A 13,747-nucleotide genomic window follows, 5' to 3' on the forward strand; every position below is an offset into this window, starting at 1 on the left:
TGTTGACTTAATTTGGAATTTATTGCAGAAAGTTCATTTACTTTTGCTCAAAAATATAGGTGAGGCCAGGCCTCACTTGCCGAACCTCTAATGATACTAGTTCCTCAGTGATATCTTGACCCACGGTCGATTCTATAGTAGTGGAACTATGGACATTTGAAGTCTTTTCACGTTTCCGGCACCATATAACTAGGAAACCATGCACTTCCGACCACAAGTCCATATGAACTTGTTTTTCTTATTTGATGTGAGAAATCTATTCCCAAACTATTCTGACAAATTGTTGTAACAGCCTGTATATGTACGTGTGCCCTTGTGTATATAGTAATTAATTACGAAATTGCTCTCTTTTAGAATGTGATATAATTTTTTCATTAAGTTACATGATGTTTGCAATGACCAGCTGGTGTTGTTTAATCCTCTTATTACATTTAGTGCGCAAATACAAGCGCATTTGAGATTGTAATTTTTAATATATAACAAGGCTTGCCTTATGGCGTAGGCTTGTCGTTCAAAAATTGACAATCCGCTAGGTGTATTACAAATTTGGAATTACAAGGGCAGCACCCACTGGTATGTTCTTTTGTTTTAGAGGCATCTGTAAAGATTAATTCACATTGTTGTGGAAGAGAATCTGGTTGAAATTTCCAGATATTTTTATATAAATTTGGCAGATTTTCATATTTATGATATTATATATAGTTCGGAATTAATTACGGTTGGAAACTCTTATTACATTCACTTCACATTGAAATATGTAAGACGATATTGAGGGTGCTTTAGATAATTTTGGTTATAATTCGTTTATTTCCATAAGAACTTTGTAGACCCAGGGCAAGTTTTTATTATACGGTAATTTCTTGTTTTTATTCAAAAGTTCAAGTGAATTTATTCAGTATTTTCGTATGATGGCCGAATAAGTTTTTTTTTCAATTCTAGATAACAAGAAGTTAGCAGTTAATTTTAAAATATTTATTTCTAAATGTATAGTCTTAGTTTTTTTTTTCTTTTTGACAGAAGGAAGGTTGATATAAAATAATTTTGGATATATTTGATTGTCTGTAATTTGTTGTAAAAGAACATTTGATTAGTATTAAAGAACATAGATCAATACAACATTTTAGCCATGAGCGTTTGTTGATTTATTTGATTAAACACATATGGTTATATTCCCCATTCCCGTGTACTTACACTTTTAAGAATGTTGTTATATATAGCAACTTCTTTGGACAGATATTGCAAATGGGACTTCCATGTTAACTTTTTATTTAAGATAAGGCCTAAATATTGTATTTTAGTTCTTTTTCTATAATGTTTACCTGAGGAATGTGTTTTATTTTCTCTTCGTAAATATTGCAAAGGTAAATATTTAATCCATTAGTGTCCAGTGCATTGTCTAAGTTCCATTTTTGTAACAGTTCCATGATGTTTTCAATTTTCCTTACTCCTATTTGTAGATTACCAACAATTTCATAGTTTCTTAAGTCATAATGTATCCATAAAGTCTGGGTACATGGGGAAAAGCACATTTAATCAATTTAATGTTATTGAATAATATTTTCAACATGATTTCCGTGCTGTTCAATGCATAATTTGATAATTTGCAAATTTAAAGTGAACTCGATGGAATAAGTCTGAATTGCCGTTGATTTCAGCACACTGACTGGTAGTGCGTTCTGTCAGGTGGTTTAAATTTCTAATCTTCATCGAGTAAACTTCCTCTTTCAATATACCCCAGAAAAAGAAATCATGGGGAGAAAGGTCTGGCGAACGAGGAGACCATCTACATGACCTCATGTCCCAATCCAGCGAGGAAAATTGTCATTCAACTAATCTTTAACAGCTGCAGCAAAATGGGCAGGGGCCCCATCCTGCTAAAACGAGTCTGGAAGTTCCTCACCCAAACGCTCAATTTGAGGCAACAATTTGTCTCTCAGCATTTTCAGATAAGTCTCACCCGTTACATGTTCATCAAAGAAGAAAGGTCCTAGCACATGGGCTTACCACATCACACCATCACTTTTTGGCAGCCGTGCTGTTTGGATGGACTCATCCATTGTGGATTGCCTTGAGACCAATATCGAAGATTTTATCTGTTCACTATCGATACAAAACACAGCTTCATCACTGAACAACACAGAGTCTTCAGTAAAATTGATATTTTCGTCCAATTTATCTGCAAACCATTCACCCATCAGCATGCGTCTATCGGGGTCATCTTCATTTAAGTGATGCAATATCTGTAACTTGTACGGATGAAATTTCTCCTCTGTCAGGACTTTGTGGTTGGTTGAACTTGGAACACCCACTCCGTGGATGTCCGACGAAGCAATTTCTTTGGGCTAGCATAACCTTAGCCAAGACAGCCTCTTTCGTCTCGTTTGAAGTCTTTTCTTCGTCCGGAACGAGGTTTGTGTAACACATTGCCCGTTTCTTTAAACTTGGTGATTAATTTCCCGACGACAGTAAAAATAGGTTGACGATGAGGGTGTCAAAGGTTAAATTCTTTTGCAATTTTGCGATACGACCATCCTTCTCGTCCACCTAAGAGTACCAACTCGACAACTCATGTGGAGCTATCGTATGGCAGGAAGGATCCAGGTTGAATGTTTCGGGGGGGATAGTTCAAAGTCAAATCAAGGTAAGATTGTATTGCAAAAAAAAAAAAAAAAAAAAAAAATAGGAGAAGTAGCTCTTCTGTAGAATTAACTTATTTAGGAATTGATACTGATGGATTACAAATAATAATAATATACTATAATAATGAGTAATAGTAGTAGTAGTAGTAGTAGAAGAAGAAGAAGAAGAAGAAGAATGCGATTTTTTTTAATGAAGACTTTTTAAATTTCTATTCATACGCTAGATTTTATTACTTGCTTCTTTTCATTGCTATTTTCAATTGTACTTGCATGCAAAATACAGGAGTAACCTATATGAATTACAACTTTTGAAATAAATATTTTTACAAATGCAATAACAACACGATTGATTCATAGGAAAAAACATATGTAATAACTAAAGCTTGATTTGTTCATACGATAGATTTAGTTGTTGTAAACACAAAATAAACGGTTTTGAATAAAGAAAAGAAATGAACAAAAGAATCAGTTCCCGTCTTACGACACTTTACAAAACAAATTCCAGCTTGCGTTGTCGCAAAGCAGTGAATTTATCTATTAGTTTCTCAGCTTCGTCATTGATTTCGCGATGGACATATAAGAGAGCTAGACCAGTCAGTCGATCTTGACTCATCCGACTTCGAGTCCAGGTTTTCAACAAACGAAGCGTAAAGAAAGTTCTTTCTGCCGTAGCAATGCTCACACCTAAAGTAGTAAGAATGTGAAGGGCAAAATGAATAACAGGATATTGTTCAGAGTCACAAATTAGCAACGCGTCGAAAGAGCTATTTTATTTCCCTATTTTTCTTCAATAGAACAGCGAAACGACTCCAAATTTCAACCTTTGCAGCAAACTCCGTCATGGATTTTCTCGTAAAAGGCGACAAAAATTCAAATAATTCCTTTTGCCTCTCCGTTGTTATTTTTTTATGAAACTGAATGTTCTCTGGAAGTAACGAAAATAAGCTAACACACTTTAACATTTTCTTTCGGGAATCTAGAATTTATATCTGTTAGGATGTTATCAAGCACAGGAATGTACACAGAACGTCTATAATACTCTTCGGGAGAGTCAGCTGGTACGTTGCTTCGAATGGTTTGTTTTGAACATTGGCGCTTCATTGATATCTCCATGGTCGAATGAATTATTCGCATCATTTCTGTCGCTTCTTGGAAAAGAATACCGACTTCCATTTCTGCATTGTCGCGCTTAACGAGTTAATGCATCACGCACACACTCGATCATCGTTTCTGCTTCGGGAATTGTCAAAGTGTGTTTTTGTAATTCAGCCAGAGGGGAAAACAAGGAAGCTATTTCAGCAAGAGTCAGAAGCCCTATGACAAATTTTGGCGATTCCATGGAATTCGAAAGGTTGAATGCCTTTGAACCTGAAGTATCGTTCCAGGAAGAAATCACTAAAAGCGTATTGTATACGTCTTCATACATGGTAAGAAACTGTGAAACAGCGTCGCATCGATCGATCCAACGCGTTTCAGATAAAGACTTCAGTTTTTGCTGACAATCCTTTTTCATGACATAACTATATTTAGCAGACTGATGGAAGAAAGCTACAATTTCTTTCACTACTCCCACAGAATTTCGTACTGTATCCACTTTGTGTACAGCACTAAGAGTCAAATTAAAACTGTGACTGAAGCACGGACAATAAATAACATTTTCTAACACTCTTTTTCGAAGAACTGACACAGCACCATGGAAATTCGAAACTATAGTGGAACAGTTATCAGTATCAAAACCGACACAATTCACTGGTTCCAAATCTAGATTCTCAGTAACGAAAGACTCAACAGCCTCTGCTTGTTTTTCTTCAGAAAGTTTCGGTTCAACTTGAGTCTCGCAGTCACCGTACGCGCATTCATGAGCGTCCAGAAACGCTACAAATTACTCGAAAAGCTTTTCATTATACACATATCTCAGCGAGATGCTAAGCCTAGCGATCTGACTTACATCTATCATCTCATCAAATATTATCGCATAAAACTTGCTCTTACGCACTCTGAGCACAGTTTCTTCTTGAATTAAGGATCCACAGGCACGAATCAAATCATTCTGACTAGTTTTGCATATATAAGTTGCATTCATTGCTGCCGACTGAAGCTGCTTTTCCAACACACTATCGCCAATCTCTATTCGATGTCGCAGGAGTTCTCTAAAATTGCCTTCATTTACGACACTGCAGCTATCTTCAGAAGCAGTATCAAGGAAACCATCATCACGATGACCTTTAAGTGGAATGTTTTGACAACCTAGAAAGATCAACGAGCCAGCGATGGATGCAAGGCGAGCGCGATTTTTTAAAACTTGAATTCTGTGTTGACTGTCGACTTTGTTCGTTATGATTTTCTTAGGGCTTTCCGAAATCAAATATGAACATAGTTTCCAATATGACTATCTTTTCCAATATGAACACAGTTTCTGTGATGACGATTGTTAACGTGATTGGCTGTATTCCTATTACTTCCCTTCAACTTCGCGAATGACGATACAGCGTTTTTCACAAATTTGCCTAGCGGAGCATGGTGACCAGTTTCAGGGCCAAACAACACACAATATTTACACAGTAAACCATTCTCCTTTGCAGAATAGGCCAACCTATGAAATTCACTTAGGAGATGAATATTTAAATAACGTTTCTCAATCTTTTTTTTTTGTCAAGTGAGAACTAAATGGTCTTGGAATTTTGGCATCTGGTTTCCACGTGTTCTCCAAGAAAGAAGCTTTATCATGATCAGAAAGTCTCACTGCTATCGCATTTCCAATGTCTAGCTTCCTGCATCTGATGTCAAATGAAGAGCCTGGACTTGATTGTACGTCTGAGTGCATACATGCTGTAAGGAAAAGAAAATAAAACATTTAAAATTCCGGGCAACCAAATTTAATTCTCAATATCACAAATACCCAAAAACAAAATTCGTACTCTGTTACTTTCTAAAGCATATTATTCAGTTCAGGATTTTGCAAATGATAACGATGTATGAATATGATGTAATGATGTTACATGATGTTACAAATTTAACATGTGATGTTTGTTTATAATTTTGTACTACAAATGGCGTAATAAGTTGTAATTACAATTTGCATTTATATATATATAATTGTAGAACTTATAGGAGATACTCTCCATATTGTAAGTCGAAACAGGCAAAATAAATAAATGAATAAAATATACATAAAATTACTTTTAAGAAAGAGACTGGCGCCCATTTAATAGTTATCAAGGGAGGGGGCTGAAAATATTCCTGGCTCTGTTGTAATAAGCAAAATATTAGCAATTAGCAATGGTGAAATGCATATTTATTATAATAATAGCAGTACCACACATTAATAAAGAAGTACCACACAATCCAAACATATAATTTTATATTAATTCATTTATAAATAGTTCGGACGTCGAGAGGTGACTTTAAACCATTAAAATGTTGGAGCAGTATGATTTTAAACAGAATACTCGGTGGTTCAAGAGTTATTATGTTTTATTTTTTTTCTGTGTCCCCCTCCTCCTCCACCCCTAAGTTCTACCGTCAAAGTGAATAGCTAAAACCACTCCCATGCCAGAACCGCATCTACGTTAAAAATTTGATCGAGATTGGTCGTGCGGTTCAAGAGATTAAGAGTCACAAACATAGTCACTTTCAATTTTATAATATAGATTAGTGGGTTTATGGAAATTAGTGTAGCACTGTTGTTTCATAATCCTGTAATATTATCCGGAGAATTAAATTATATTCAACAAACTACAATAGTCTGTTTGACATTAGTTATTTGAATATTTTAAGTGCACAGGATAGTAGTACTATTAAGTATATAATTTTTTCCATCATTACAAAGTTTATTCGGTTTTAATACAGATACTATTACTGATTTTTTAAAATATATTTTAGGTATTTTCCAGTTTCCCATATGCTATTTAGGAAAGATAAAAAAATGTGTTTGCCTTCTGTAGGTAGATTTTTGTAATGTGAATTAGTGCTGTAAGTAGATAAAAATCGTTTGTATTTTTTTCCGAAACGTACTTTTTAAAGAAAAAACTGTCTTTAGTTTCTTTTGTAATTTTTTAAAATAGTTATTTGTAATGTTTCTAACGTCTATTTAAGAAAAGTATTTTTTATATAGATAATTATAATAAAATGCAACGTAGATTAAACATTAGATACTGTTAGGATATAAATATTTTACAGTATATATGAGTAGCACACCTACTAATAATCCGGGTTTTAGTAGTGTTTCATCAATATCAACCAAGAAATAAAAGTAAAAATTAAAATTTGTTTCTTTCGTGAAAGCAAACCTTTAATAAGTACGAAAACAATTTCATGTACAGTATAAAATGGAAATAATTTGTCTAAAGGTAAATACTAAAGATAGTAATTTGCCAATACTTTTCTAAATACCACACATAAATAATGTTGACTAGGTATATGATATATACATACAACACATGAATATAGGATGACATCATTTGAAGCAATATTTCTCAGCAACTGTTAGAACTAAGATGTAAAAAGGAGAGATTTTTTTTCTTATGAAGATATTAGTTACAACAAAGAGACTATTAAATATAATTCTGTACAACTCTAAATATTATCAAAAAACGGAATCTGTTAGTTTTCAGATTGCTATCTAAATAACTCATCAGGTTAAGGAGATAAAATATTTTAAGTGCCTACTTTTAGCTCTTTGAAGGGTAGTGGTCACTTACACTAAACACCTTTTCTCATATTTCTCATGCGCGTGGTGCTGAAGGTTAGAAACGCAAACCACTTAAAGTTGTTTTTTTTTACATATTTCCCAGGTAGATGGTATGAGTGTTAGCTCGGAAAAGCAGAATAGTTTTCTTTTGAAAAGCATGATAAATAAAATAGCACGTACGCCCCTCTCAAAATGTTAGTCTCCTTTCTTTCTGCCCCTCAAAGACTTAGCAAAGGAAATTGTCATACTATCGCCAAAAAAAAAAAAAAAATTGTTATGCTTTTTTAATTGGTTTTACTTTAAAAACCATCTGAAGACGCTTCGAGCATGTGCTCGAAGTAACAAATAGCGTAAATTGCAAAATGTCTGTGGTGTTACTTACAGTTTCCTCTATTTGATTCGCTGTAGATGTTCTTGATGTGCTGGACAGTAATGTCATCACAGTTGCAGATGTTCCGGAAATATTAGAACCAAAAGTTGGTTCCTCCGGTGCTTGGGGTCCCTGGTTCGATCCCAGCTCGCGCCGTGTGGACTTTGTGGTGGACAAACACCGTGTTCGTGGGTTTTCTCGGGGTTCTCCCGTTTCCTCCCACTTTCTTCATTCCACCATTTCACTCATTTCTCATTATCACCGTCTCCTTTAGCCTCACCGGCATAACCGTGGGACGTTAAACTCAAAGATTTCATTTCATTTCATTTCATTTTCCAAAAGTTGGTTCCAAGATATCCAAAACAATCTCACTCTTACGTGCAAGTTTAAGATTGTGATTAATATAAACAAGCTTTCCAGCCCTTTTATTTCTTAAATCTATTTTGTCTACACGAATATACTGCGACATACGTATTGAATATCTCTCACATGCTGCTACTGTAGTAGGCAATGTCAGTAAACAAATAGCAAGTTTTGACAGCTCGATTGAATTACAAAATGCATTCCACCATGCGATTGGACTGACGGTTGCTACTGAAGCCCATATAAATTGTTTGCTGAAGAATTCTTATTTAGCTCTATAGTTCGCAATATCTACACACAATATTTTGATCGATTTCGGAATCATCTTAGCTGCTTCATATATTGTTTATGTTGCATATATTTAAAAGAAAGAGTACAGAAAGTAAATTACAGATTTATGTGATATATTTTAGTTTAATTTTTATTTTAGTAGTTTACTTTTGGAAGGATGTTAGTCAGAAAATGGAAACTTTAGAGATACATAAAAAGGCACAAATCTATGACTTGGCATCTGTTTTAAAACAGGTACGAATATAACGTATGAGCAGACTTGACTCCTTAAATGGAGAAGATACTGTGCATAAGTAACAACATTAAATAAGGCAACGTTACTAAATTTCATCGATTCAATTGAAAAAAAATGTCAATACACTTGAGAATGCAAAAAGTATCAAAATATTGTCAACTGTAGTTACTTTGTTCTGAATAAGAGTACTAAAGAAACTTTAATACATAAAGAATGTCCAAATGAGAGAATGTTTGTTTTGTAGCCGTATTTAATATTGATTTCAGTGATTAGTAGCAATACATTCCTCTTTTTTATCACATTGTCCTGCTACAATAAATTATTAAATGAATCTTTCACAGTGACTTTATTACGGATACTTACTAATTCCTCCGAAGTGAAGTCGCGTCGGAAGAAAGAAGGATCAAGAAGATTTGCCATTTCGTGCACGATGAATATCCAAAATTCTTTCCGCTTGTTTAGAAGGGCAAATACTTCGTTCTGTTAACTTATTGAGATTGAGCTTATTGGTGGGTTTTCCTCAAAATGTCCATATACAGAACAAAACATATAAAATGCAGAAGAAATTCTAGGTTGATCAGATTCAGTAGTTGAAATGGCTCCTTGCAAAGGTTTCAATAATCGTAATAAGTCACTAACTTTCTCCCAGAAAGTATCACTTAATGAGTTTTTCTTTAGAATGTCATATTTGCTCCAAGTTTCTTCAATGCTATCATCAATCGCCAACGACTGAATAGCTCTTATTTCTTATTAAACTCTCTAGACACATGGATTCCCATCTGAAAAATAAAAAGAGATACGTACATAAAATGTACAAGTTTTGTAATATATTGTTCTAAGCGCTTAAGTCGTTTTATATATTTTTTTTTTAAATTTTATTTGAGTTCGTGTGATCTAAATTGAACCTAAAATTTACAAATCATCAAATATAAACACAGAGCTCAAAGTAAGAAAAGAATATGTAACGTGGGGGAAATGGATACGTGACGCACTTTGATTGATTAATCTTTCATTATTGTAAGAAACTAAATTACATTACATATTGCAGAGTATGTGGAGAGTACACATAAGCTGTTTACTGCAATTTAGAATACTGGCGGCAGATATTTCCGAAGTTCCCATTCAGGATCAAGAGGAATTTAATTATAGTCTATCATCAGGATGATAATGACTGTGATGTGTATAATAATAATAATAATAATAATTTTATTGCTATCAGGAAATTAAAGATGCAGAATTCAATTACAATTTCCAATAAATAGTAATATGTGAATTAATAATACAAAAAAGCATGCGTAAAAACAAGATCGTAAAGCATAAGAATATAAAAATACAAGGAGGTAGATAAGATGCAGAATAAACATAATTAGAATAGAAATACAACCATAATAACAAATCATACACAGAAGACAATTAAAGAAAAATAAAAACGAATCAATACAAAACAACACATGCAAAAGAATAAAAATTATAACAAGCGATAGGCACTGAATTGCTTCTAAATAGAAAGAAAATCAGCAGTAAAATATCAATAATATGTGAGTAATTGTTAGCACTAGTCAAACATTTATATATAAGAATAAGATATCTATAAGAGTAGGATTACATTTAAACATTTTGAAATTTCTTATTGACATGTTACTAACATAAAGATTAACAGCCTCTATTAATGATAAGTTGCCTATCAAACAATTATGAAGAAGTTTCAAATCAAATAACGTTCTACATTCCTATAATTTGAGTAAGCCAAGTAGGTGCCTAATAATAATAATACTGCAATTGATGACATATAAAAGTTGTAAAATACACTTTGTTCAGCACAATTCCAATATTTATTAAGTTAGATTGGTTATATTATTTATATAATTATTGGTATCAGGAAATCAATAACTGTAATGGTAACGGGCTGTAGTACAAATAGGTTATGTCACGTTGATAATAATGATTTTTTTTTTAAAATCCAAAACGGAAATTAATAATTTACTATTACTAACTACTAATTTTATTAACTCTCCTAATGAAGGCCTAGGCACTAGGCTTAATATTTCTAAACTATGCAATACTTCAGGACACGTTCTAGCTCGTCGCTCCACAACTGCTGAGCCAATGTCTTAGAAGATCGTCTCCACTATTACACATCAATTAAAACTTGGTAGAGAAAATTTTAATAAATTTCCAACAAAACAACATTCAATAAGGTAATAGGCTAAATACACCTCTGTCATCTTTACTTGCACAGGCAATTTGAGAGAAGGTGATGTTGATGATTGATGTTCCTTCAAGGCTGATGTTGTGACTCTCTTATTGACTTAATTATTGTTGTTATGTTAGTAGGAGTGCAAACACAGTATTCAAAGACCGTAAGTCAGAAAATATCAAATTTAGTCCATGAGCTAGACAGGTTCGTGTGAAGAGACTCGTGTTTGTATGTTCCGATTGAAGTATTGTCCAGGCACCTTTCATATTGGTTGCGCTGTCGGTGACAACACCAAATACTTTTTCTGATGCAAAGATCATTATTACCGCATTCATCTCTTCAGCCATATACTCAGCTGTATGTCTCTGTATGAAAATAGCAGAGTTTATATTTTATTCCCAAAATTCAGACACTTATACCCTATTAGTTTTCAAACAATACAAACTGACAGTGGATATTGTGAAGCATTCATAATTTGATTCATATTACAAGATCTAGGCACTTACGAATTTAGTCATTAGAGACTAGTTTGGCAATTTCCATTCAATTACCGGAACCTCTGAAACTATGCAAAGCGTAAATAGAAGAGTGTCATATTTTATTTAGCAGTTAGTATTAATTACATCAGAGTGAATCTAAAATTGTAACTGTTTTAAAAGAGACCTACTAAGAGAATATTTTGTCGGCCAAATATTGAGTTCTTGTTTCTTTCCACAAAATTTATTGAAAATAACTAAAATTTAGTGATACAACAGTTATAGAACCTTTTTACTTATTGATATACAAAAGTCGTGGAAAGAAACAGACTCAAATATAGGTACGAGGCTGTTTCGGCGCAAAATCAAAGGAAAAGACAGAAGTATCTGCCAGGCAGAGCCAGGTAATTCCAGGGCAAATTCGGCCAACAAACGCTAAATTGCGTTGCTAACGATTTACCTCAATATATTCAGAATATAAAGGTTCGTTTATATTGAGATAGTAAGTGGCATAGGAGCGTAGTAGCTACCTTATAATACCTCGAAATGAGAATAGCAGATGTTTATATGTTTGTAATACTTTCTAGTGCAAAAGACACGTATCCAGAAGTTTATTTTGGGAGGAGTCTGAGGTGCGTCTGGCTATGAAATTTATATGAAATATAAAGTTTTCTAAGTAATTTCTCCTAGAGTTATGCAAATTTTTAATAAAATTCCGAATTTTGGGTCGAAAGTAGTATGATAAGTATATTCCGACGTGTTAACAATAGAATAGTACTCGTCTGTGCTAAGAAAAAAGCTATTGTGTCAACTACTATATCATTGTTAATAATTATAACTAACTAAGGAAATAAATAACTGTAATACATATCCAAAAGGAAAGCTCACAATCAATATAGTTACCTGCGGATATAATTTTGAACAGGATTGGTTCCGGTGTAGCTATGACAACATTTACAATCGCTTCATTCCTTACGCTACCCCAGCCATCACACATAATGGGTATCGAATTAGAAGCTGCCAACTGCTTAGCCACAACCGCTTGTATTCTTTTATATTCCTTATTCAGAAGAGGATTAAACATTTCGTCAAGGCAATTTGAAAGCTGGACTCAAGAAAGATATAAAATCTTGCCAATATTCGTTTAAACCATTTGCAATGGCCCACTACTATCATAAAAGCACAGGCCAGTATTTCGTTTCCTTTATCCTGAAGAATGAGAAAAACAAGACTTTCAATTAGAGAGAACAGTGCGGAGACTTTTTGAACTATTTTAAACTTTACTTTGCTTTTATATTAATTTATGGAGATCACCAAATATGGCACCTACAATTTGAAGTGGAATCTTATTTTTTAAAATAGATATCATTATTTAAACTCGTATTGATGTATTCTTGATGAGGCTGTATAACTTAGAAGTCAACAAAAATGCATTGTAACCAAATTCATTAGATCCTGATTAGACAATGAAGAATTGGGATTGATTCCACTGCTGATTATCATGGATTTCTGACTGATATTTTTTTCTTCAGTCAAACCAGGGTAAACGGCTGAGGTATATCTTCAAACAAGGCTTTGCCGACTCCTTCCTACATATTTTCTCTACCCTATAGCGGCCTGAGCTAGACACGCCAAAATACCATAAATAAATTCAATCAATCAGCTGAGCCTAAACAAATTGAGCTGCTGTTAAAAAAAAAAAAACTGCAACTTGAACAAAGTGAGAATCTTAATTTAAAAAGAGATAAAGTGACGCAGCAAAGATAAGGAGAAATTAAAGAAATAATGCTCAATAAAGATCTATGAAAATGGAAATTCAATAAATCTTACACTACCTAATTCGATTTTCACTACCATGACCATACAAACTAGTCTGCCAAGTGGTGTAGATTCTTGTCTCAACAAGACCCGAGCTTTTTTAAATAGAGCAACCATAAAATAATAATAATAATAAAAATCACTCGAATATATTTAGCTTAAAATTTCACGCTAACACTACTTTAGATCAAATAACAGATTTTCCACAAGTCTAGTGGGTATTATTATTGCTACGGGTAATGATGTTCTTAATAGAATTGGTAAATATGAATTTTTTGATGGGTTTATTTTCCAAAAAGAGATAGCAAAACAACAAAAAATATATAACTACAACAAAACAAAATAAATTAACTTTGCATAAATAAAACAATCATGATAACCATTCTATAAATAAATAAATGAATACGCGAATGATTAAGTATATTGATCAATGAGAACTCAAATTTAAAATAAATTATGATAGTTCTGTTGAAAATTTAAATTTGAAAGTAAATCATGATAATTCAATAAGTAAATAAATTAAATAAAACAGGTTGATATATACAATTTTTTTAAATAAGCAAATAAAAAAAACTTGGGCCCGAAATGATCTATCCTCACCGGTGAGTGGCTATATATCTACAAATGATTGGCACAAAGGAGTCAGTAGACGAGTCAGTTACATAAGA

General features: G+C 33.2%; 1 protein-coding gene across 1 annotated transcript; it reads right to left on the reverse strand.

The window, feature by feature from the left end:
- Nucleotides 1-2,882: 2,882 nt before the first annotated feature.
- LOC145689633 (52 kDa repressor of the inhibitor of the protein kinase-like) lies at nt 2,883-7,768 on the reverse strand. Its single transcript, XM_081763822.1, is given in 4 exon segments — nt 2,883-3,403; nt 3,586-3,821; nt 3,853-5,028; nt 7,712-7,768. Coding segments are annotated over 4 exon segments (1,746 nt in total). The 3' UTR covers nt 2,883-3,126.
- Between the last annotated feature and the right edge of the window lie 5,979 nt (nt 7,769-13,747).

Source organism: Thermobia domestica, chromosome 7, assembly GCF_964235325.1.
Source record: "Thermobia domestica chromosome 7, izTheDome1.hap1.1, whole genome shotgun sequence".
In the NCBI taxonomy this organism is placed as follows: Eukaryota; Metazoa; Arthropoda; class Insecta; order Zygentoma; family Lepismatidae; genus Thermobia; species Thermobia domestica.